This window comes from Haliaeetus leucocephalus, unplaced genomic scaffold, assembly GCF_000737465.1.
Source record: "Haliaeetus leucocephalus isolate CR32 unplaced genomic scaffold, Haliaeetus_leucocephalus-4.0 Scaffold417, whole genome shotgun sequence".
Taxonomy (NCBI): Eukaryota; Metazoa; Chordata; class Aves; order Accipitriformes; family Accipitridae; genus Haliaeetus; species Haliaeetus leucocephalus.
The window spans coordinates 1,821,127-1,847,896 of record NW_010972853.1 but is presented as its reverse complement, the minus strand read 5'-3'; the positions used below and the strand labels follow the sequence as shown (position 1 = coordinate 1,847,896).

At 40.5% G+C, this 26,770-nt stretch overlaps 1 protein-coding gene across 1 annotated transcript in view; it reads left to right on the top strand.

Moving 5' to 3' along the window:
- The window catches only part of RAD51B (RAD51 paralog B), a 407,317-nt gene that overhangs the window by 222,639 nt on the left and 157,908 nt on the right, over positions 1 to 26,770 (top strand). The window contains exon 8 of the mRNA XM_010574178.1: positions 26,473 to 26,591. Coding sequence (XP_010572480.1) covers positions 26,473 to 26,591 — 119 coding nt within the window. The remainder of the gene's footprint in view (positions 1 to 26,472; positions 26,592 to 26,770) is intronic.

Below are 26,770 nucleotides of genomic sequence, written 5' to 3'. Positions count from 1 at the left end.
CCCCCCCCCCCCCCCCCCCCCCCCCCCCCCCAAATGCATGAAGCAGTTTTGTGCTAGGAAATTACATCACTGATAAAATCTTTTAAGGGGAACATCCACCACATTACGGCATGGAAAGTAATAGAGAATATTTGCTGTTGGGTAATGGTGACGTCAATTTATTAGAAGCTAGTTTGGACAAGGCAGCAGTAGAGACTGGGAAGCATTACTTTGGTGTGGAATCTCGCTGAAGCTAAGAAAAAGTAGTCTTGTCCTGGGTGGGAGAGCTGCAGAAGAAAAGCAGATACTACTACAAGCGTCTGAAATTTCAGTCACACTTTGGATCCCTTGAGACTGCAGTTTCTTTACCTCTGGGAACCAGCTACATAAGAAGAATCTAAATTGTCATTTTTGAAAGAAACATAGCTCTTTACCTTGCAGAGAGAGTGGGATGTAGTTTTCTGCTGGGAAAGTTAACACATGCAACAGATTTCCCTACTGTACTGGAGCATGAGGGACTTACAAGTCCCACACATGTATATTGGATGTGATGTTAATCAATTAAATGAGGCATATAAAAAAAATGAATAGTCAAGTCATTAACATTCCTGTCTGTTATCCAGCACTGTCCAGTATGAAAGGGAAATAGTTATAGCTCTGTTGATAAATATTTATTTCAGTGATATTCACTTCAATGGTTTGCTCAAATGGAGAACATGTGCATCCCAAGCAATGCATTCTTCCAAGCCTATGCTGAAACGGTGCCTGTCCTCCACAGTGAGCCACTGCTGCTAGATATGCCAGCTTTAACAGGGAAAGCAGAACTGAGATTCAAGAACCTATAAAATCATTTAAGAACTCATGCTAGCAAAAGAAAAGCAGCATGTTAATTCCATTAATGTGGCAAAACTCCCCTATGGGTAATAACCAAGACTGCAACGTGTTTGCCAGGAAACCCAAAAGGTACACAGAATTATTTGTGTGTTAGAATTCATTGCAAACTCAGTTAATCTGAGGGCTCATTACAGTGTACTTAGAGCAGTCTTTGATTTTATGGCTTTACTTTGTTGTGATTCTATTTGGATGAAACTCTGTATTTTTCAAAAGAACTTTGGTTTAGGTTTTCCAGGATGTTTTTGCATCTGTAACTTTGAAAGATAAATCCACAAACAGCAGCAATGTAGCGCAAGTGCCTCCCTTGTAGTTACACACTTAGAAGAAACAAGAAAAAAAACCAACCCAAAACAAAATCCCAAACACCGAAAAACCCCAAACCAAACTTAACCCATCCCCCAAAACCTCCAAGCTTCTGACTGTTTCAACGGACGGCTAATAATCACACTATGTTGTTGTAAATGTCTTGCTATAATCAAGTTTTTGCTGATTTTTAGGATAGGTACTCAATGTAACAAGTCACCCTTGGGACAGAGTTCTCGGGGTTGTTCTGCATACGTATATTCTGTTTTTTCTGCTGGGTAGATATGACTTGTTGAATACAGTTTGATTCACTTCGTACCCCAAGCTGCTAAACGGTACAGCTGTATTGCTGCTGAGCAGGTATTGCATTCCGGCCTCAAGTACAGCAATCACAGGAAATGAACTGTGTGCTATAGAGTGTGTAAAGGAACTTTATCCATGAACTGTTACAGCAGGTGTGGTCAGGTTTGCTTTATGTTCATCATTCTTGTTTTCAAATAAACTTTGAGTCAGAATACATAAAATCTGAAATATTTATCTGCTTACAGATGAGATTAAAGATGGAGCTGTGAAAGAAATTGATTTAAAATTTATGATTTAAAATCATAAAATTGAAAGCAGTAAAGCATTAACACAGTTACAGAGAATGACAGTTATTAGCTGATTGTTTTTAGAAAATAATTACTAAGATTCAAGAACACTGATGTGAATTCCAGTGCTATGTTGCGGGAGCAAACGAGATTTGATATTTTCCATCAATGTATCTCATTTATGTATCTGGTGTTGAAGCTGACACCAAATTTAGGATGGAAAGGAACTGGATTCTTCCATTCTGAAGTCATTATCCACATTGATATAAATATTAATACTAACTGTTTGATGTGGTTTGAGTTTTATATGTTGCTGTGTTTGGCCCAGAAAGCACTCACTTTTACAAGAGAATGAGTAAGTTTCTGTATATATTTCACTGCAGGATTCAGTGCAGTAAATGAAGTCATATTTCTCCTTGCTTGTTCCTGAAGGTGGTGAGCTCACAGTTGTAGACAATGAAACAATGGCCTGAGCGCATTAAGGTTCTGCTAGAAACACTCTGGCTATTTGTTTGCTTTTTTTTTTCCATGGATTTCTTTCTCTGAGGAAGAAAAAATCAGACAGTGTACTGGCTAGAACAAGAACAATTTGGCTCTTTTGCAGCCAATACATACCTTAGTCTTTAACATTATATTCCGAATTGGTTCATACACTACATGTATTTTATTTTGGATATGACAACACACTTATGGTCTGGTATAGTCCTTTGCAGTGCCTTATTTACTCTTCCCTCTCCGTTTGAACTGAGAAGATACCACACAGCTATGTTAACCAAACACAGCCCTATTGCTATATGTTGTCAAGGGGAAGACTAAAGTTGGCGTATGTTCCACTAATGGCAGTGTCCTGATACAAGGCTGCATCAGCTACCTGCCCTTTCACTAGGATGTAGGAGATGCACACAAGCACTGACCGTGGCTTTCATACCAGTCTCCATTCTGTAAACAAGTCTAACAGCAACTGTGTGCTTACAAACTCAAAGCAAAATGTCTTGTATTATTGTAGGTTTAACCCCACAGTAATGCCTTTGGAGACCATACTCATACAATTAAATGTATTTCTGTCATTTGAAAGCTGTAAGTTCTGTAATTTCATCAAAGTTGCAATGGTGATTGCTTAAATAAGTCACTACATCTGAAGAGGAAATCTAGAGAAACCAGTGGAGAATGACTTCAATTTTTCATGAGTATGTTCTTGCTGTAGTTAGCTGTGAGTGTTAACTGACAAGCGACCAAGGTGCCTCTGGCTCTAATCTTGACATATCTTGTAAATAAAGTAGGATTGGGCTGAAACCAGCATGATAAACTTGTGTTGGGCACAGAATAGCATTGGTTGTTCAGTAAGCATCTTATTTCCTGCTAGGTTAGCATCGAGGCAGTCACTGGGAGTGACATAAAGAGGCACTGTTTTTATTGAAATGCTGTCTTTCGCTTGAAGCATGTCTGTTATTTTCACCATTTGAACTCATTGAAATTCCTGTGGCACTTCTCACAAAAGATAGGATATAAAATGTCTCAGCTAAATTAAAAAAGTTGATCATACAAGCCCAGCCACCATTTTAGCATGGGTCAAGTGATCTATTTTTCTTTCGCAGTGCTTGCCTTTCAAATAAGGATTATATTAACCTTGCCTGGTGAGATCCCAGGAAAAGTTCTAGGTGTTGTAAAGTTTGTTAGTATCCCTACAGAATTTGGGTAGCTCTTCCTAGGCATTATGTTGTCTTTGCCACCGCAACCTTTGAATGGCAAAAAATACGTTTGAGCTGTAGCTGTCCCTATATTGCATGTACAGAACACGTCCACATTTAGGGAATATTAGTAAGTACCAGTTGTTTCTAAGGTACTCTAGAGGTATGTTATGTCTGTGTAAGCAAAGGCAAGGGTTGATAAATTTGTCAGAGATGCAATACCGCTGTTGTCCCACTTCTGTGAGACCTTTGATAATGTAAATGATTATTGCAAATTGCCCCTTCCTTCTTGAAAGTCATCTGGTCATAGTATTAGAAGCCTTTGTGCCCTGTCCCAGCCAACAATGATCGGATGTTAGAGTAGGGTGACTGGTGCGATGACCTGGAAGACAGTTATGTGATAGTTTCCCAAACTAAAAGTTACGGCATGACTCCAGGTAAGAATGAAAATTTCATAGTGGAGAGAAGGGAGGGAAAAGGGAAGTTCAGCTGAGAGGCAGTTGATCATCTTTCCAGTAAAGGATTAAGCCTGTGGTTCTTTGTAATAGGACTGGCTGGTAAATTATACTTCTGTTGTGCAATAATTCCTGAGTTTTCAGAAAATCTTTCTAACTGGAATGGAAAGGCAAAAATTTAAGTGTCTGCTCAAAGTAGCAACATACTGTTTGAAATGAACATCTATGCCCTCCCCCGTTCTTACGTCTCCTAAGCTGTTCCCTTGGAAGTCCTGGGTCCTCGGTCCAAAGCTGTCCTTGGGACAGGCTGCCAGAGGGTGGCCTGGAAAGCAGCAGGGTTCTGCAGGAAATCTGCTTGGCAGGTATCAGCTGGCCTGTGTCTGTCAGAAGATTTACTGGCATGTACGTGTTTTCACAAAACACTAGGTCTTTAGAAGATTTATTTATTTATTAAAAATCAGGTTTGGTGTTTTTTACTGGCTTTGGTTGGGAAATATTATCAGCATAGCCAGTGTTGAAGTGCAAAGTATACAGGTTATTCATTTGGTTCAGCGGGTATGAATGTACGTTAGCCATGGCTGCAAGCTGTTGATATGCTTCTGTTCACCAGAAACGACTGGGAACTACAGATGTAAAACTGTTTAAGCGACTAGACCCAAATCTGCCACCAAAGATGTCCCTACAAACCCTACTGCCTGCTGGAACAGCTGGGTGCATGTACCTGTCTGCAGATGGAAATTCAAAAGCTGTAATACAAGTCTGCAGTTAGCAGCAAAGCTTTGAAGCCAAATACCCTGCTTTTGTAAAGTAAGCAAGTACAAGTGAGTGCTTTCGTCTTCTGCCTTTTGGTGTATGAGCTGTTGCTTTAACAAGAAATAGTGTTTAATTAAGTTTGAAAGGTGAATTCTCGAGCTCTTAACAAATTCTGCTGTGTGTTTCCATAATAGCTTGATATTTTTGACTGTGTGACTTGGGAAGTGCATAGTGAAATAGTTACATGGCCTCATTTTTGAGCTGACCACATATTATGAGCTTTATTTTACCTATGTTGATGATACTAGCAAGGTCAAAATTTAAACCTGCGTATTTATTGTTCCAAAGTAAATTATGGATATCCTATTACTCATCTGAAGAATCAGTTATTTAATTTCATATGATTCATTTTTGTTTAGTATGTTTTACAAATTGTTTTGAGGGTTAGTCTTCCTCAAAAAAATTGTTAGAACAGTCCATTCTGGTTATCTGGTTCAAGCAATTATAAATCTCTTCTAGTAATTTCTTTGGCTGGGAGAATTGAAGCTCGTCCGTTAGAACCAACATAAAAGACTTTGAAGAATCGTTGGCCTGCAGTAGGTACCAGATATCTGGACATTACTCTTTTCTGGCTGAAGCCTTTGATTGTCTAAATAGATACTAGCATGCAAAAAGATTCTCATCATGTGCACCTCCATTGACAGTAATGGAAATTATAGAATGTTGTAATGATCAATGTCCAGGAGGTACCTTCTGAACCACTACTTTGTAAACAGTTTTCTTTTCTTTTTATCATGTTTATAGCATGATAATTAAATGAAGAATGTTGTTTAATGTAGAATTATAATAGATGTATATGTCTAGAGCATATTTATTTATGTGTATGTGCAGAGCACATTCACTTCATATCTGAATGAATCAAATCAGCCTCCTTAAACTATCAGTAACCCGAGATCCAGCATCTATAAAATGTTCACAGGCATTGTCTTTAGAAAAAATGCTTGTTTTCCTCAGTGTTGTTATTTCAGAAACTCCACACAGTGTCACTACTACTAGACTCTGTGCTTTTCAGGTGTCCTGTGGCTTGGTGGCAGGTTAGTCGTCTCTTCACGCAGCATCTTCAAAGAGCAATTTTATGTATGCTTTTGTATTTTTCTCCTGGGTTGAAAGCGTGCAGATAATAAATATATCCTTCCACTTCCCCAGACCCTGTTTTACAGGGGAAATTAATCTTTCCACGTTATTCAGGCCTTCAACTTCTTGTTGACACTTTACTTCATGCATGAGATTGGATGTAAGCTTCTGTGAGATGGCTCTGTCCTATTGTGGGTTAGATCTGAATCTCACATTCAGTTCACCTAGGCCACCTGTCAGCCTTCAAGTTACAGAAACTTTCTACCAGTGTAGAGCTTTTCTGAGAGCTTATGTAAGGGCAAAATTCAAAGTTGGTTTTGCAAGGAAGAAAATCAAGTTGTTTAGCCACATTCACTAAGATGTGACTTAGTCCTTTCTTATGTATGTCAAGTTGATACTATCTTTAATCATACTGTTATCTGGTAACAAAGTTAATATCATAATTGTTCTACTTTTTAATCAGTGTTCTTGTTCATTTGCTTTTCAAAGCCAAAGGCTCAGAACCATGGTGCAAGCTCTGCTTGAGAAGCATATGTGGAATTCCCCAGGGACTGTACTGCATCGTAGCGCTCAAGCTATTTGTTTTACATACTCTTAACCTGAGTGAGAAGAAATTTGAATTGTTTCAGAGTGTAATGTAGTCAAATCTTAAAGTTTACGCCTAAGGTAGGATAGGTAATGCCAGAAGAGGTGGAAAAGCAGCAGTTACCTGGTTTTGCTATGTGGGATAGATGGTCTTCCCGTTGTTTTTCTCTTTTGTCACATCAGGCAGAATGAACTTGCCCATGGTGTTGCTTTCAGAAGCAGAAGTCAGTTGGCTTCATTGATGCCAAGATAGATAGTGAAGTTACAGCACTGGTTTTTGAAGAGGATGAATTAAATGTATATATAAAGTAGTAATGCCTGGAATTACATCATTGGTCAGTGACTAAACTTGCTTTACTTTCTGGTGATTACGTTATGCTGGAAGACTGCCGTGTGCTTCAGACCACTGGATGCGCAGCTTAGCCAGTCACCTCTACTTCTGTTGTTGAATCTTCAGAAGTTCCAGTGCAACACTGGTATAGAAAGGATAGCGATATGTTGTGACCTAGGGAACAGTCCTTGCAGGGTGCTACTGACATAGTCATCAGCCAAGTAACCATTCCCCTAGTGAACGTAAGAGAGTAAAACAGTATTTTTTGTCTTTTCATGCGTCACATAGTACTATATTAATGTGTCATATAGTACTATTTATTACCAAGTTAGGACAGTGTGACATAGTACTTTCTGCAAATCTTTTTCACCGTCTTTCATTTACATGAACACAGCTACTTTTCAACCCAAGTTGCAGCTTTTCAAGATTTTGTGACACTTAGAATTGTAGCACCAGACCAACTTCCAGTTGTGTGTTAGATAGCATTTATCTTTTGCAACTTACTGTTTCTTCCCTTTTTCCACAGAAGAACAACTGTCTGTGCAATGTAGAGTCTACCTATGGTTAGGTTTTGATGTAAGTGTACACACTGCTGGCTATCTACATTAATAAGTATTTCTGTCCTAAGCAATATTCTTTGCATTTGGCCTAGGAGGTGGTGAAACTGTAAAGTCCAGGGGTTAATTTTGCAGTCTCAAAGTCAAGAAGGATGAAGTTGCACAGATGACCTTTAGTATAGGAGGCTATAGTTTACATCTGGAGCGGGGCTGTTAACCTGTGTCTTCATTCTGGACCCCAGAAGGTGTTTCAGACACTCTGGATTATGGATATAGGCCTACTTGAAAATAAGGACAAGGAATGTAACGGTTCGCTGGAAAGGCAGTGCAGTGAGTGGGGAAGCTGTCAGTAGGCTCCACTGCTGGGGAGAAGTGCTGCAGGACTGTGTGCATCCAGTGACTTGACACCCCGCCGTACTGAATTGCTGCCAGCTGGGCAGAAAGTGGCGAAGACAAGTATTGCAATCTCTTGGGGAACTGAGCTCAGCAGAAATTATGAAAGTAATACATGTGGAGCCTGCTCTTCGAGGCTGAGCATCAGTGAAATCTAAATAGCACAAAGGAAAGCACAAATTCTGCCTGGTCGAGTTAGGACAGAAACACTGTAGACAAATGTGCCATCAATGCCTCCAACTCAGAACTGTGTGATCATTTGAGCTTCTGTCATATAATTAATTTAGCAATGTCTTTCTCAGTCTGCAAAGAACTGGAGGGGCAAACCACCATGTTTGAGGAGGTGGGATTTCGAGTCCAGGATTCACTTTAATGGAGCTTTGGCAATAACATCCGTATTGAGGAACATGCTCTTTGTTAGTGGCAGGACTTGACTTCTGTCCCTTCCTCTCTGGAGCCAAGTGTATCTCTCAAAGGTCCCTGCTGCTGCCATGTAGATGCTAGCACTAGAAGTGGGTGATGAGAATGCCATTGAAACTCCAGAGGACAATACTTAAGTCCTTAAAATAACATTTTAGACTGAGAGCACTATCCTTTTACTAGGAAAAGCCATTCTCCTCTGTGTTATTCTGAGTGATGGTGTGAAGACTTAATCCTTTTTGCTCTCTGCCTACATTGTCCCATTTTTATGTGGGGTTGGAAAATTCAAAATAATTGCTATAGCTTTGAGCTTCTGTGACTCTTCTCTCCATACTCTTTTTTAAAAGGAGAGGCCTCTAGTGAAATGTAGGAGATTCTGAGCATTGCAGACCATATTACTAGGTATAAGCTGAAAGTCTAAATCTTCACCAAAACATCATATGCAGTTTGTCACATCATTTGTCGCATCTGCTGGTGCCAGGAACTGACCTAAGCATGGAAACTCAATCCCATCACAGCTCCTGAATGTCTTTGGAGGCTAAAAAATCCTTGGCAGGATGAGCAGAAGGAAACCTGCATCAGAGCTGTCTGCTTAACATCTGGACCTGTGTGTAAAAAGTACTTAGTGTCTCAATGCAGAGCCAATTTTCTAGCACATGAGAATGCAGAAGTTCACACACCTGATCATCACTCTCAATCTTGCTATGCTTCCCAATTTTATTTTTTTTTCTAAAGTACATGATTCACAGAAAAAGGGATGAATAAGGTTATACAGTTAGTCCCGTGGCAAATCCATGAATACATCAAGAGGATTGCTGAAGAACAAGCATGTGGTTTTCTCCTGTGACTGTATGGACAGTCAGTTGAATCCACTAATCTTTATCTACTCAGTCATCCTAAACACCCTCATGATATTCTCAGTTTTAGAGTAAACTTAGTCATAACAAGCTGTTATGTTTCTTTTTGTTTCTTTTTTAAAAAAAAGTCCTGTGTCTATAGCTTGCTATTTTACTTGCAAATGTTGCCGATTTGTGCTTGAAAGGTAGGGGATTGACATTATTTAGTTAAGCGTCTATCAAACCTATCAGCATTTTAAACAGATGTTTAAGTTTAGCTGGAGTGTAGGTGGGGTTTTTTTCTTTCATTCTGTGATAAGACACCAAACCCACAGAATTCTTTTGGAATTAATACTAGAACATGTAACCACATCTAAGGTTTCCAGGCACGTGGAGGTATGAAGGTGATTGTAAACAGCCAGCCTGGATTTACCAAAGGCAAATTGTGCCTCACCAGTCTGTCTTGGATGATGAGAGGACTGGCCTGGTGGATGTGGGCAGAGCAGCTGATGTGGTTTAATCTTCCATTTAGCAAGTCTTTTTGACATGTTGTGCTGTAGTGTCCTTGTAGTGAAATTAGAGAGAAGTAGACTGGAAGGATGAACTACAAGGTGGTGGAAAATTAGCAGGACCTCTGACTTCAGAGAGTAGCTGTCAGTCATTCAAACTCCACCTGGCAGCTGGTGGCCTTCCTTGGTGGTCACTCCTGGGGCCAATGCTGTTTAACGTTTTCCTTAAAGACCTGGGTGAAGGGACAGAGTGTCAGACTAAGTTGGTTGAAGGTGCTGTAGACCCCAGACCAAACCATCTTATATGAATAATAATCTGATTGTATGCTAAAAAATGGGAGAAATTATCCTTAATATTTGTAGATGCCATTTGTCCTTCCAGAGGTAGTGTCAGGAAAGAACTTAGTAAAGTTACTATACGAGATGATGTCTGCCTTCAATTTTGAGAAACCGTACGGAAATGAAAATTGTAAGAGTGTTGGCAGCTCATTCTAGAGTTGCAGAGGCTGGAGAATTGATGTCTTGGCTATTTTTACAGTTTTTTATTGTTTTACTTCTACAATACAAGAATACATTTTAAAAGTCCTGTAAGTTTCTATCATGGAGAATAAGACACGAGCACAGAGTGCTCTGCCTGGAGTTATCTGCAGCCTTACCTGGTCTCAGCTGAAACAGAGAAAACACAAGATTTACAGGAATTCATTGCAGATAAAGAGAATTTGTGTATCTGTTGTGCTGCAGCTAGACAGATTCAAAATACTTAGCAAACTCAGATGACTACTTATAGTCAAATGATAATTCATGCAACGTTCATGTCATATATTTAAAATTGAAACAGCAAAATAAGTTTGACAAATATAGTACCTGAAGTTGCTGTAACTGCATCAATATTGCCAGACTTGAATATTAAGATTGGCCTTCCCCATTAAGCTCAGAAAATTGAGTTTTAAAAGAATCTATTTGGGAGACCTTTCTATTTGCGTCTTGACTCCTAAACTTTGGGGATGCAATCATGACTGTTTTCAAGTCACTCTCAAGCTTGTCATGAGAGAAATGGGTATATGCTGGGTGCAGGAGAGAGGAAAAGGCTGCATAGGAAACCATAGGGTTTTTCCATAATCACTTGACTCCAGCAATTGAAGTATTAAAAACACCAAATATTGTAAGGTGTGGTTGAGTAATGACAGCGTGTGATGTTTTGAAGTATATTTGTACAGCTTGGATATTTTCGCGTATAGTTTCTTTGGCAAGTTTTGGAGATTGCCAGGACTGCAGAGCAAATCTGAGAGGCAAACCCTGCCCAATTCCTTCTCCACCTCCCCCCGCTGTTCAGATTCCAGTTTAACACTCTTGATGTTGCTATGGGATCATCAGTGACTTAAAAATATTTTCTTTTATCTCTTATGAGATAACATCACTGTTGCAGCATCATGCAAAGAAACAGGATCAACCCCAGTGTTCTGAGGAAAGACTGTCCCTTGCTTAGTAACTGCTGCTGCTCTCTGCACCACTGGGCTTTTCAGCAGAGTTTGCCATGGGAGTGAAAACATAACTGGTTGAACAATGAAGAGCTAATGACCCTAGCCAGAAGGTGATACGATCCAAAAGTTTGTGAGGGAACACAGCTGATCTCTCAGGTATCAGAAATGACTTCTCCGTGCCAGGCAAATTTCCTTTGCTCTGAAGCCAGCTTGAGCTTACCTGTGAAGCACTGTGCTGTTCATTAGAGAATATCCTGCATTTACAGTATTCATGTAATTGCACATGAGTGCTTTCTGCCTGTGTTCGTTAGACTGCCTGAAGCAGTTACAGTCTAGAGAGGTCCCCGGAATTAATTTTTTTATGGACTGGAGAGAGAATAGTGCAGTTTGAAGGGCTAGCATGTGCCTCTGAATCTTTTCTGTTTGTGTACGGTCATCCCCCTGGCACATGAATGCTTTGTGTGCATACTGGAATATAGTCCAGGCCTTTCCAGATGCTGGAGAAAACAAGGTCCAAAAGAATATTTTCTCTCCTGTAATACCAGTGAAAATATATTAACCTTTAGTTAATTATTTTTTTTTCTTTAGAAGAATTCAGAATAGTTCAAAAGTTTAGAAAGTGTATTCACAAGTACAAGGCCTTGTTTAGAAAGCATTTCACTGAAATCCACTGTATGAGTTCCTTTGGGCATGCAGAATTTTCTTCTGAAATTATCCTCTTGGTTGGTGAAATTCTTCCCACAAGAAAAATGAAAAATTAATCTTTGTACATAATTGCAAGTAATTTTTATTCTAACTTTTCAGTGATCTTTCAGCCTTTGGCAGCCTCTTGCTTTGCAGAGTTAAGCATGCTAACATCTATGCTTCTGAATTGTTTTTAGAAAGGTAGGATTTGCAGGTCAAGTGAAACTCCCACAATTCTCATGTGTCAGGCTCCCACTGTGGCAAGCACTGATGTACTTCAGCGTGGCTGTCCCTCTTTCCTCCCTCTTGTCTGTCCACTTCTTGCTGTAGTACAAGGGTGTCGGAGGCCTCTTGGAGTTTATGGTAAGAGGAATGAGTTTTGCGCTATTAAAAAGAAAGTTAAAATCCTCCTCTTCATGGGTCTGTTCCACCACATACGCAATTGTCTTTTCAGTGGAGATGTCTACATCCTCATTCATATCCAGCATCATGTTGCCTTTACACACTGATGAGATACTGTGCCTTGCAGTCAGCATTGTTTTAGGGCTGGACAAAGGTAGTTGTCTCCCAAAATTAATTGAGGCAAGTTTGCTTAAATGCCTAAGTTTCAGTTTTGGCCCCACGGGAAGTACCAAGACATTTGCTGCAAGTTTTAGCAGTGCTTTGTTTGAACACGGTCACACAGTGGCATCATTTTCCCTGAGGCATAGTATTGGGTCTGTCACACAGAGATCCCGCATAACATTTCTCTGTAGCTCAGAAGAGAAGGTTTCTTTTTCATTTAAAAAATAAACAAAACAACAACAAAGGACTGTGCATTTGTTTATATTGCATAGCTATACAGCTATGGAGATCATGTACTGCTAATATCTCATCTGATGAGGCATCAGCTCTCCTAGCTGAAGTGTGTTGTCATGCTGGCAAAGTACTTGAAGGAATGCCATTGTGTTGTTGGAAATGACATTGGTCATGCAGCAGGGGACAGTCTCTTGTTACAGTCCATAATAAGCCAGTACCCAGTGGAGCCGCAGTGCTGGTAAAGCGAGACATGCCAGCTTCTGCACTGAGATGCAAACCAGATTCCCAGCTGCTGGTAGCTGCTGCCATCTCACACCACTTTCAGCCAGAGCAGAAATGCTAACCCTCACCACCTATCTCAATTACAGCCCAGGCAGTCATTTTCTGCCTCCTAAGAGTAGCTTGGTAATTGAGATGCAGTTAGCGCTTTTAATTTCCTGGCCTCAAATCTTGACCAGTGGCTCTGTTGGATCAGTGAGAAGAATTACTTGCAGTCATATGTTTTTAAAGTACATCTGATCAGGTTCATTCTTGGGTTGGGGGTGGGGGAAGACATTTAGTGTTTCCCTATCTGCTGTAGGCCAACACTGAGCACTTATAAAAATCCCACCCAGATTGTTCATATGTACATAGGAGATGTTTTGGGGGGTTTTTTAAGCACATAGAGTGGTTTGTATGGTCAGAAACCTTAATTCTTTAATTTTAAAAAATTTCCCATGGATCAGCAGATACTGTTAAAAAAAAAAAAAAAAAGGCACATCCACACTCAGGTTTATCATCTGGGCTATTACAGCTGTCATAAGTTAATTCTCAAGTTATCCTCTCTGCTAGAATTTTTAATAGCTATGTAGTATAACGAATGAAGGTTGAGCTCTTTTTTGAAATTTATCATCTCGTTGAAATGACAGAGAGCTTGTGTGGCATAAAAGGTCAGTTACTACATTATATATAACTTCTTGTTTTCATCTCCTACAGTTCTTGCAGTGAACTAAAAATGTTTTAGACAACAGATGTGGAACACTTAAAATATTTGGAATATGTGGGAATATGCTGTGGGACCACCTGTCCTGCAACACGAAAGACAGAATTGGTTTGTGAACGCTGTTCGTTACACTGGCAGTGAACAGGAGTTACACGCTAAAAGTAGAACAGAATGAAAACTACAGGGTAAGTATAGTAGGTTTAATTTACTCAAGGAAACATAGGGAAGAAAGGCGAATCAACAAGTTCAATGCTCACTTAGCCAATAATCCACATTTGAGATTCCCCTAATAAGTATAGCCTGGAGCAGTTAGTCTCAGGAAGCGCAGGAAGCTCATGGTTAAGAAGAAAAAAACCTTATTTTATCTGATTTAGCCTAAAATAAGGTATTTTATTTATTGTTTGACTACTTCTACTAGTCAGATCTTATCTATTTAGTTACAAATTAACAGTTACAGCTAGTAATGACTACATTGGCTATCCTTTGTGAAAACAACAAAAAAACCCCAAACCATTTACATATTGTAGAAAACCAAGGTTTTGATAATAATTTGGATTCCTTTAGAGGCTGAGGATGTCATGGTGATTTGTTGCTGGTGTCTGTTTTCCTGCACAGTTACTATTTATTGACTAAAGTTAACAAACGTTGTTTCACAGATGAGGGAACAAAGGCGCAGATAGGATCAGTATGTAGCATTTGCATTTGTTCATTTGGAGTTCTGGCATGTAAGTGCCCACAATTCTTTATTATCTTTTTCCTTCAATGATTTTTAAAAAGGAGGATATTAAAATTGAGATGATAGCAACTTCCCTGCCTCAGGGAAGGATTGTGAAGATAGTTAATGTTTATACCACTTTCCCCCTCTTTTCCTCCCTGTAACTGTTGTGTGAAACTACCATTGCTGGAGTTGAGGTTACAGCGCAAAGGGAAGGTAGCGGGCAGTGCTTCTGCCCATAGGCAAGCATTGGCTGGGAAACAGTACATGAGGCTCTGCCCTAAAAAATGCAAATGGTACATAAATCAGAAAGAAATTCAGAAACTCATATTCATCCCTCACTCTATAGACTTTGGAAACAGTGACGTGTGGTTACACTTAATGGCTTAGGTCTCTTTCTAAATTTGGGGTATGGATGTGAAACTGCCCTTCAAAACTGAAATCTCTATCTGATAGTACATGCCCAGAGTCAGTGAATGAAACAGCTGTTGATGCACTCTCTTGATTAGGAATGATAGAAAAAGTCAGGACACACATTAGCAGCGTTTCCCACAGCGAGTGCAATTCTCCCTGCCCTCGGATATAATGGCTCGCTGCTGTATACTATGCAAACAAATTAGACATACTGTGGGAGCCACAACTTTAAATTTCTCAACCTTTTTGCATGCAAAAATCCAGCATTAATTATGCTTTTTTACATTTAGAGTTCCTCTTCGTTAGCTGGAGGGAGGTCTTTGTGATTAAAGGAAACAGGTTTCATTGAGCCAGACGAGCTCTGCTCTGTCCTCTTTTTCACCTCCCCTCAGGGCAAAGACCAACAGCTTGAGGGTGACCCCTTCAAGAAGTTTCATTGAAAAGGAAGATGAGAAAGGCTGGACAGGCTCTTTCTAATGCTCTGCGCTGGAGCCAGGAAAAGGCAGCTGTTTCTAGCTTTTCTGTTTTTTTTTTTTTCTTTTGGGTTTTTTTTTTTCCCCTTTCCTGGTGGCTGAGATCTGGGCTTGCTGCCATATCTGTTTGTCTGTCTGTCTCATGTTGTTTTTCTCAGAGAGCTTCAGAGGCCAGTTGCCCATAGTCAGTTGCTGGGAACAGAGGTTGTTCCTTGTATCGTCTTAACTCTCCATGCCAGAGTGTTCATGCTTGAATAGGAAACAGCAAGATCTGTCAAAATAGCCCTTTTCTTTAGGGCTTTGAGGCTGCATTCTCCATGGCCATCTGTTCCCTTTCACCCTTTTGGACAATGTTGCTATTTGAAACCAACCACTCTTTGCTCTCTCCCTTTCCCCTTGTCGTCCCCCCCCCCCCCCCCTCTGGGAAAAAGGGAAAAAAAAGTTGTTTCTGGCCCCGACTGGCCTCTAGAGGATTCAACCATTTTGTAGTCCGAGGATTAAAAGTGATATTTTGCAATTTTTTATTTTTCACTGACTTAAAAAAATTTAATACATCTCAGGAGAGAAGAGTCACTGCAGTCAAAAGATCATTTTGGATTTATGCATTACTCTCCACAGAGCACTTCGGTGTCCTGTCGCTGTCTGATGCAGACTACAGTGAAAACTTGGCACGTCTTGGAATATTTTGCATTATAGCAGGAACGGAAGGAACCTCCTATAGTTAAGGCTGTATAACTGTTTCCCTTCCAACCCTCTGTCTTCAGTCAGAAAAGCTTATCGGGATGAAATTTTCCAGTCTTGGTTGTTGTCCAAAATTGAATTTATTTGCTTAGTTTCAGATAAAGTAAGTCATTCCTTTTTGAGAATGAGATGAAGAAAAAAGCATATACCTCCTCCGCTCCAGGATGGGTGACTGCACCGTGAAGAGGGGGACTGACTTGCTGAGAACCTCCTGGAAAGTCTGTGTCAGTCAGGGAGTGAAGCCAGAGCCCTGTAATCCTCAGTCATTGTAACATCCTCCATGTTATATACTGCCTCTATGTGTGTGTGTGTGCCTAAGTACATAAACATATATGTATTTTCAGCTTTGTAAATGAGTCAGTTCTGAACAGTGAGCCACTGTGGTGTCAGCACGTGCTAAAATGTTTTGTCATTCATCTTATAATGAGAGGGAAGACATTTTATATACATGGGTATCTTGGCTGTGCAATTAAAAAAAAAAAGTGAGAGTGCCCAATAAACATATGTTGTGAAGGTACTCCAAGCACTCAGGTGCATCTACTAGGTGTATGTGTAGAGTTCGCCAGGCCAGCCCAAAAGGCACTTCTTCAGAGAAGAGGTTGCATCCTTCAGCTGGTGTCACGGGCCCCTCTGTGCTGAGAAATAGAGACAGCCAGTGAGACCTGTATTGGCAAATGCAGGCTTGTGGTTAAATACCAGTTAAGAAATGCCACAGTCAACCCTGATGATAGTCGTTGTGAGAAACAATTGAGTCCCTTGTTCTGTGTTTGATAGGCAGAATTAAAGTCGCACATAGCATTTTTTTACATTTAATGTTTCCTAACTTTTATGTTCCTAATCATACAACCAAAACATTCTTTCAGTTTAGTTTTTGTGATGGATAGTATTAAGAGTTTGGCCAAATCTGAACTCCAGATGTGAACAGCTGTAATTTGCAAACAGTCATCTCTAGCCCCCAAATGTTTGGCTGACCTCTGTTTCCATGTTGTAGGCTGAAAGAGAATTGTTTCATCCTGGAATTTCAGTTTTGATAACTCTGGCTCATGATCCAAGCTTTACAGCTCTAAGATTGTTGGTTTTATTTACACCTAGAGAGAACTGTCGTAACTGTAATCTATGGGACCTGTGTTAAGAACACTGAAGGCTAAATTTTCAAAGAAATTACTACAGTCATGATGCAAAGTAAAGCAGTTTGCTCAGTTTGCATACAAAAAAAATCTCAACTTGAAGTACAATCTAACATTGATTATTGAACGTAGTCTTTGTGGTTAACAGCCCCACCCTGGACTCTTAATTATTGCATGTTTCAACCCTCTGTATCAAGAAATCGTCACTCACTAAATTTGAAAGTTATTTGAAAAGAGGACTACTACTGAAATACTGTGCTCAGGAGTGAAAAGGACAGATAACTTAATTCAGTAGTTCAAATCCATGGAACTAGGCTGTGATCAGAAATTGTTATTTGGTAAGGCTTTTTATGCTCAATATATCAAGAAAGGTCCACCGCGGTGTAGGCTGAATGTCAGTGCTAGTGTTAATTGAGCAAACCCAGGTGCTGGCCATGATCTGGCTGTAGCAGCACAAAGTTCTCTGTGGCTTCGTTGCAAAATATATTTACCAAGGCAGACCTTAGGGCTTATTTGAAACTAGCTTGCATACACCTACTGTCCTTTTCCGTCTGCCATGTAGGCATACCAATAGCCAACTCCCTGGGAAATGGACAGCCATGTCAGAAACACCCTGGGTATGTTAGCACTAATTGGTGCTTTTATTGGCTTCTTCGATGGAGAACTCAATGTGCGACAGAAACTCGACTCTCTCCCTCCTACTCCCGTCACCCTTCCGTGCCCTGACTCTCAAATGTAATTTAAGGTTCATTTGCAGACTGGCTCCTACCTTGCCTGGAGTACTGCTGCTTTTGCCTGTACCGTGTCAGTTTTCTGGGTATGAGGGCTAAGCTGCCAAGATACTGTTTCTTTACCAGAACGTATTTTATGGAAAAAAAATGTAGACTATGGGAATACAGTCTGTGTCTCAGACCACAGCAACCTAACATAAGTATAGTGCTGTGAGCTGCATTCTGAAACTCACTGCAGCTTCAGAGCTACATCTCCCTCTCCTCCCCCCATATGTATTAGTTTTTGTTCTGCCTTTCTGGGATTCAGCCGTTTAGGCTTCCAGACTTCAGACTGTTATGTTGGGGTTGGTATTTTTGTCCCTGTCAAGGAGGAGTGTGACAGATGGCTTATTTGGTTCTAGCCTGGAAAGTTCGGAAGTGGCAAATCCAGATGATGGGTAAACACTAGCAGAGACTGATGAAGTTTAGCAGCTGAGATTAACCATCCTGGGAAAATCAGATACGATAATGCCATGGCTGTGTAGGTCAGAGGGCCGAGGCTTGCGGCATGCAAGGCTTCAGTTCCTCTGACAGCAGGATTCTAAATCTCGGTTCTTTATTCAAGCCTTAAGGGACCTACACACATGTAATTCTAGCATTCTGCCCCCTCCCTCCTACATGCCTTCTGATTAATATCATGATCTGTTTAATTCCCTGAGGGAACGTAACCAAAAAAATACAGCAATAACTTGTAGCATGATTGGTGAGGTGATAATTAAAAGCATTTTCTGGTTCACAGGCCCCTAGCATTGCCAGATGCCATGATTGGGCAAGCTTTGTTTTTCAACCTATGCATCCTTTATATGTGCAGTCAGGCAAAATTCCAGATCTGGGTTGTTTGGGAGGTTTTTTCCCCCCTTAGGTCAATGGTTTGGGATTTTATTTTCTAGTCTTGGAGAGACAGGAAGAAGTGACTGCATAGGAGAGGTTAGATGGAAGAAGCTGCTTTAAGTGTTAGTGGTGAGCAATGTGGGAAAAGAACTCTGGATACTAAGAGAGTGGTGTAAATTAGTACAAGTCTAGATTTTAGAAAAAGAGGGAATTTCTCAAGAAGTGCCATTAGAAAGGGAAGGAGGGTGAGCTGAGGGGTAAAGAATTTATCCTTGGTTACAGAAAGGAATTGACTTAACTACTGCCTTCTACTTGGTCTTCACCATCCTTCCCACCAAAGCACTACTCATTCGATCATTTGCACTATCAATGCAGCAATGATAGAGTGCCGGAAACTCATCACTTTGTGGTGTGTTGCCAGGCCACAGAGGCAGAATATTTACACCGACAAAAAGAAAGCATCTGTTCCCAAGGATCTCAACTCCACAATTCCCTGATTTGGGCCCTGTTTCAGGTGCTGTAAACCACCAGCTGTCTTCCCACCTCCACAGATCTCCCGAGACCTGACCATTTTGGTCATGGCTGGTAGATTGGCAAGAAATCAGACCAGCTGGATTTTCTCATTTCTTAATGTCAATTCCTTTTTTAGGTCAGCAGACAGGAGTCTCAGTACTAGCATGTGTGTGCTTCTCTCTCTGTCTGTCTCTCTCTTTCTCAACTCAAAACAGAATTGTCATGAACTCACCAATGTCAGGGAATGTGGTCTTCTGGTTCAAAACATGCTGGTAACAGTGGGCATGCTAGTGTGGGATTAAAAATAAGCCAGCATCTGCCTAGTTCTCTGGAAGACCCTTCTGATGTCTTGACCTGGATAGAGGTCCCAGCTGATTTTTTGGGGGGTAGAATAATGGTTAATATTACTTATTTGAAAAAGCTTCTAATGTTTCACAGAGAATACTGAAAGTCCTTATTTCTTATTTTGCTGGCCTGTCACATACTTTGGTTTATTTTCCCTCATCTCGTAGGGAAGATTCCTTGTAAGTGGGGAATAATCAGCAGCAGCTAAGAGACTCTTAAACTGCAGTTCTCATGAAAAGAAGGTCTTCAGGTCAGGAACTATCTTTTTGCTCTCTGTATAGTGGTTTGCATATTGCAGATGAGAGCTCTAGGAGTTGTCACAGTAGAAGTAAAGAATGGCTGGGAAAAAGACAGCAGAAAGGACATTATTCTTGATCTAGTATCAGATTAACACTGTAAAAATCACCCAGAATGTGTAAACAGATACACATAAATAAATGACAAAAAAGTCTGAAAACTCACCTGTTTGGAGCATATGAGATAAATAAACTGTGTTGTCCAAAATGAGAAGTGAGCTCATTCCCTTTCTGTCACATTCACTGCTGTCTCCATCAGAACTTTGCAGCTGGAGTCTATAAGTGGCAATTTTCAGTCTCTTGATGATGACTGAATTGGAACAGTCTTTTCAGTGTAATCTCTAGTAGGCACTTCAGTGCCGTAGCAGTAGCATAGCTAAGAACTAGGGTGGTCAAAAAATTTTCCATTGAAACTGCTTTTTTAAACTGGGGATTAGTAGGGGTTTGCATTTAATTGCTTTGTTTGCTAACTATATTTTAATGACTGTACTATTAAAAAAAAAAGGAGAACTAAATTACACACCATTGATTACTAAACAATTCCAGTTTCCAGCTAAAATATTTTTACTTATTTTTAATTAAAATTTGAAGTAAGCTGGAGTAATCGGGGTGGGGGGATTTGCACAGATTTAAAACTAGGTGTTTTGAGGGAGTAAAATTGCCCCAGATTCCCTCTCTTAATAAAAGGAGGAGAATAAGCATTTTAAAAGTTAGAATTTTTACATGGTTAGTTTTGTGGCCAAGCTTAATTTCTTATAGCAGCAACTGGTTTTCCTGCCATATTTCCTAAATAATAGAACACTGTATGAAGGCAACACTGTACTCTAGGAAGTAAGTTTTGATTTTTCTCCTAAGATGAACCGGATTCTGCTGTTGATATGCCTGCATAACCCAGTAACTGAAACAGATTTGTACAGTTAGAACAGAGACCAACATTTGCTTTAGTGTCTGTTTGTACGAATCAGTAATTTGTGTTTGGTAATTACCTAGGTGTAGGTATATGTGCATTTTGGTCTGTGCTTTGTCTCAAACGGGTGATATCAAATGGTGATCTAAGTAGCTGTCTACTGCTAGGGCCATGGCTTTAATGTAAAGGACCAGGTTTTTCATCCTCACTCATTTTCTGTTAGTTTTGTGAAGGTAGAGTATGTCACAGAAAGAATTTGGGACGTACCTTGGCTGACCAGTGCAGAGAGTGAGATGGTCACCACTGTAGGATAAGAGAATCAGAGTCACCTTTTCCCTAAAGAAAAAGCTGTGGAGAAGGGCTGAGAATGGCAGAAGTCAGCACGTGGGAGTTTGAAGGGTGCTATGCGTGGTTACTTCACAGATGAGTTTGTCCTGTGGGTTGTTTTTTACTGTGTGATGGGTTTTTCCACCATTGGATATTTTTATACTTGTACTTTCTGAGTAGGTGAAGATGGAAAAATAGATTGGGGGTTGAGGGGGTTTTCCTCTTTTTTTCTTTTTTTCTTTTTTCTCTCCCTTCTGGTGTCATTGTTAGAGATCTGCACCAAAAATACAGACTAAATGCAATGCAGGTGAAAAGCAGTGATCTTTATGAGGTCTGCCAGTGAACCAGAAAGCTGCACAGCCTGAGCAAGAGGGAAGGTACTTTCATTCTTATTGCATGGTGTGCTGTTTTTGTTGAGCTCAGTAGTTTAATTCTTTATAAATATTTCTCTGTACTTTTGGAGAGTTTTTTCCTCCTTTTTGGTAAATCAGGCTTTAATCAAGATGATTTGATGTTAAGATTTGGAAGATTTGGGGACTGGTTGCTTCTCTATTTTGTTATTTCACTGTCATATTGTGCATTGATCCCTTTTTTTGCATTTGATGAGAAAAGATTTTTGAATTACCACATTGATAGAGTTTGCAAAGGGGCCCAGTGGTGGGGATGAACCTGCCAGGCAATGACTCTTCATCTGGAGGGACAAAAATCTGTATGAGAATGTGGAAAGGGTGTAATTCATTGCTCTGTGCAATTATATCAATAAGGAACAAGTTATTTTTTTTAATCAAGAGTATAATCACATTCTGCAAGGACTCCTTGCATTTAATAATGTTCTTTTAAGAAGTCTGTTTCATTTGATTCAAGATGCTGGTCTAGTTAGCCTAATTGTCCTAGGATGAGATACTGATGAAACTGAAGTTCCTTTATGATTAAATCCCTTTCAGCCATATTTGCAACAATTGGGACTTGGGTTACATGAAGGTTTAGTCTTTAAAATGGTACCTTCTTATAAGTAGAAGACGAGAAGATCATGAGATCATGTCTGTACTTGTAATTCTCTGCTTGGATATAACAGAGTAATCCCAGAATCAGTATTGAGCTGAATAACTGTAATCCTACTGTTTCCTCCAGTGAAAAATGGAAGGTGGAATAAACCCACTTTCCCTATCTTGCCTATATGTGGCATTCATCTCAGTGATAAGGAAGGTACTTATGGAAGGTTTGTTTTAATTGCATGGGGGGAAACAAACAAAGTTAATCTAGCCCTTGTGTGTAAGTAGGGCTAAGTGTTGTTGCCCAATTCTACCGGCAACTCTTTCTAGGGCAGTGGAGCCCAGTGTGAGCCTCTTCTTCTGCTCGGAAGCAGCACTGTGCAGGCCTCAGTTGAAGAATCACCCTTTCTTCTTTGGTTTGTTTTTCTCCTGGTTGTGGAGAGGCATTTACTTTGCATTTGTCTCTGACCACAAGAACCTTTATTTTCACTTGTGACAGCTGTTCAGTGAGAGTGAAGCAGCCAGTTCCTCCTTTATGCTTGTGATCCAGAACAGATATGGTTTCTTCTGGTGTCTCTGCCAGTGCCCTGAAGAGCTTAATTTCACAGGAGACGGTAGAATAGGTACCTCGTGCAGTCCTTGGCCTGTCTGCTGATGTGCCCTTTGAAGATCAGTTTAATGCTAGTTCTTTTTGTGTGGGGAAGGAAGGAGTGTTTACAGGAATTGTAATCACCACTTCATTTTACTTAAGCTGGATCTGAATATATAAAGCAGGGATTGTTCAGAGGTCTTCTCCCACCCTTCTAGCATGCATCTTCACCTCCCCATGCTAGGATCCCATCTCTGTGCTTCTGGACACCCACTCCCTTTTCCCACATACAGCATCCATAAACTGAGATCTGCCACCTTTCTCTCCTCTGTCTGTCAGCCATGTTTTCTTACTCTCATTAGTCCCTGTGCTCCCTGTATCACCCATGTCCTGAGCAGAAACCATCATGCTAGCAGTGACTGGAGTAAGAGCTGTGCTCTAAGCAGGCTGGAGAGATGGGAACTGCTGCCTGTCAGCTGATTGCATGTCGCTGGCTCTCTGGAAACATCCACCCCACAGCATGAATAAGCACCTTTGTGTCACAGCTGGGAGCTTTTGCCCCATACCACTCTGAAGTGATTCAGGTTGGACAGTTTGGGGACCTCTGAGCAGAAACCAAAGTCCCTTATGAGCCTGTTTCCTTCTTGGGCCAAGGTTGGTCTGATACTCCCATCTCTAAGTATGAAACTATCAGGGTTTGGAAGAATAAGGCAATGTGTGCTGAAAAATATCACTCTTTCTTTGAACAATACTATTTATGCACTTCCTTTGTCCAGTTCATTAATGACTAAGTAGTGGTTGAAATAACAGAAAAGATAAGTCCAAGTTTTTTTTAAGACCATGTTTGAATATAAATCTGTTTTCTTAACATATCCTCTTTCTTTCCTCTGAGACATTTACTATCTTTTTGTGTTTAAAGCAAAGACAAGGAATGAAGCATGTGCTGTCACTGCCCTTGAACTTCTTTGCAAATCTGGTGCTGCTTCCTCCTCGGTTTATTTCACTTCTTGTCAGTTTGCCTCTCTGTCTGCCTAATGCATCAGCTTACAGGAGGATCCCTTATAAAATGGAAGCCTTTCCTGTGAGGCATTCCTTTCCACCCTGTAAAAAGTCTTTGCTGTAAATTTGCTCCAGGCTTACTAACCACTTTGTACCAGAGTCATAAATTTGAATAACTTCACAGAAGAGGATTTGCCTGGAAGCGGGTCACACAGACAGCCCTCTTCAGACAGGGGCTGACACAGTATGGTACAGTGGGCTTTCTCCTGTATAATAAAGTAAAATAAATGGCAGCAATTAGCTTGCTTGTTCTGCCATAAGCCTTACACCTCTATCACTTCTGTTCACTTTGGGAGAGGTTTTAGGCCTGGAAGGAATGCAGAATAAGGAATTGCTATAGAGTGATATCTCTGTAATATCAGCAGGCTGCAGACATTTAACTGCTTAAATGCCTGGCTCAGGATTGCAACAGCAAGGTGTTACTCCTTCTGTTAGCTAATAGCAGAGACACATAATTTGAGGGAAGTTTGGATGTCGATTTTGCAGCTGTTTTATGACAACAGTAGCTAATTCTGGAATGTCCAGGCTTTTTGTCTGTAGTCAGAGGCCCCCAAGCAGCGGTGGGTGAATTGTTTCTCGACGGTGTGGAGCAGTGGCTTCCAGCTGCATACAGGGGTGCAGTTACACCAGCTGTGAGGGGAACACCTCCGCACCCACCAGAACTTACACTTAGCTGTTTCACTTGCATTTTGTGATTCCTACCCATTTCTAGCAGGTAGGAAAGAAGGACAATGTTGAATACAGGAGGAACTTGCAGCTTATTCCACATGACAAAGAGAGAATTGCAAAATTTTAAAACTGCTTCACTATCTTTCATTCTCCCATAGCCTGTTCATACAGTAATGGCATTTTACTTTTGTGGTGTTAGCACAAAACCAAAAGTTTGTAGAACTTAATGAACTTAATTAAGTAACTTGGTTTAAGTAATTTTAAGGGAATGGAATACACACCTCCCAGCACCCTGCTTTAACACTTGAACCTGTTCTCTCCTCCAGCTGGCAAATTAAATCCAAAACGTAGATGAAGAGAAATTATTATTGTCAGCACATCCACCTTCCCAATAGAGATGGGTTAGACTAATTAGCAGAATAGCATTCCGAGTATGGAAACTTCCAGTTAGGTGCTCCTGTGGTGAGTTATTCAGGTGGAAGTTTGATGCTTATCAAGTTATTAATACCTTTGTTTTGAGAAAAGAAAAGCAGCCATTCTTGCTGGATTGCACAACTATAGCCTGTTTGCAGACGAGAACAGATGTTGTTCTGGAGAAGCAAGTATTGTGCATGTCGCAGTGAGTTCCCGTGATGTGGGAGGTGATTCAGACAAGTACAGAGTCCAGACTCTTGTCAAACTATTGGCTTGAACCAGGTGCTTCACTCATTTCTTTTGTAGACCTTAAACATTTAAAGACCTAATCCAGATCCAGTTGATGTTAATTGAACCTTGTATTACTTAGCGGGGGAGGTTTGAGGTCTTCGGCTGAGTCCTGTAGCACACTGCGATCATTCCAGGCCCTTCTCTCCAGCCCGCTGCTCTCCTCTGCCTAATGCAGTCTAATACAGTGTCCTTCTCATTGCTTGCAGGCTACCAGCAGTGATACAAATAACGATTATTACTGCATGCCAACACTTTTGGTCTTACCCTTTACTGGATATTTTTCCAAAATAAAAGCTTTAGTGAATGAAGAAATTATGTTTCTGCTCTGAATAGTTGTGGGGGGAAAGTTAAAAAACCCACAACCTTGCAAATGTAAAAGCAATGAAGGGTTTTAAACCTGAATCTTCCAGAAGCTCCACTGGGCCATGAGATGAGTTTGTCATCTCTGTACAGTATTGCTTCCAAAACCTAGTACTTATAATTTAAGTTTCAACATTAACTGTTGCATTACTGATCATTTTGACAAAAACATAAGGCTGCCCTGAACTTTGTATTGCAGAGTAAGTGTCTGGTCTAACTTTAATTGACTTAGTTGACAAGATTTTCATGACTGTTCTGGGGAAGCAGTTTTGTTGCCTGATAGATGACAGGAAGTTCCCTGACTTTAAATCTAACTTTCTCTCATTCAGTCATAGCTTTTAACCATATGGACTGTCTGCCTCAAACAGTTCAATTTTCAACTTGCACATGATCATTTCTACTGACATAACAATTGGGATTTTGTTTCTGAATTTCCTTGGTTTGTCCGGCTTTCTCTGTTCTTGAAATGTCTTTTGAAGTACAAACAAGTCACTCATCTATCTGTTCATCTTACACAGAACTTGTGGTAAGCAAAGATGAAGGTCTCGGGCACCTACCTGCCTGCGTATGTATATGTGTGTATGTATGGGTCTCTGGTTTCAATATGAGAAAGCTCAGGTGCAATGGCAGTTCAGCAAGCTGGATCATGTGGCATCATTGGAAACACTTCCTTATGTTGTCATTGCTGATTGCAGCAAAGTGCATTTTCCTTCAGGGTTATATAAAGTTCATGTGATTTCAGAGACACCAGAATGGTATTTACAGCTAAGGGGCTCCCTTCTTTTGCACATCTTACAAAATGTGTAGAATGCCTGATGGCATGAAGCAGTATTTTGATTCTGCTCCTTTAGCTTCCCTTTTCGTTATATCATTACATGCTGTCACTCTGCTGGCCTGCTTTCCTCTCCTCTGTGCCCATAGAAAGCTGGTTTGCTTGGGGATAGAATATCTAAAGAGGAAAAGGCAAGTGTCCCCCATGTATGGTGCACCTCCAGATATTTAGAAAATGTACTGGTGTCTACTGCTTTCAACATATCCTTAATTCTTGGCACTTTGTCTAGGTATCAGAAGGTGAGATGAAGAACTCACACTGCAGTTGTATAAATAAATCAGAAAGGTGGGAAATTCATGTGATAGTGCCATCTATTAAGTTCCAATTGTGATTACCTAGCTTAGGGAATCATCTGAGATGACTGATTAGAGTTTCCATGACGAACCCTTCTCTGTGGCACAGTCCTGATGTAGTTTCTTTCATATTTATCTACAGGAGCTTCTGGAAGTGGGAAGAGGGAATCTGGTTGTGTAACAGCAGCCCTTGGCAACACATGGAGTCACAGCGTCAACACCAGGCTCATACTACAATATCATGACTTGCCAACAAGACAGGTGAGAACTTAACAGTGAAGAGAATTTAAATAAAGCTATACCAGCAGTGCTCGGTCGGACGGGCTAACTGTGTCCTTCAGCCTCTGTGGTTATGCCACATGTGTTGAAAACCTGGCACTCTACAGCCAATTGCTTTTTTTTTTTGGGGGGGTGGGGGGGGTCGTGTTGGGGTTTTTTTT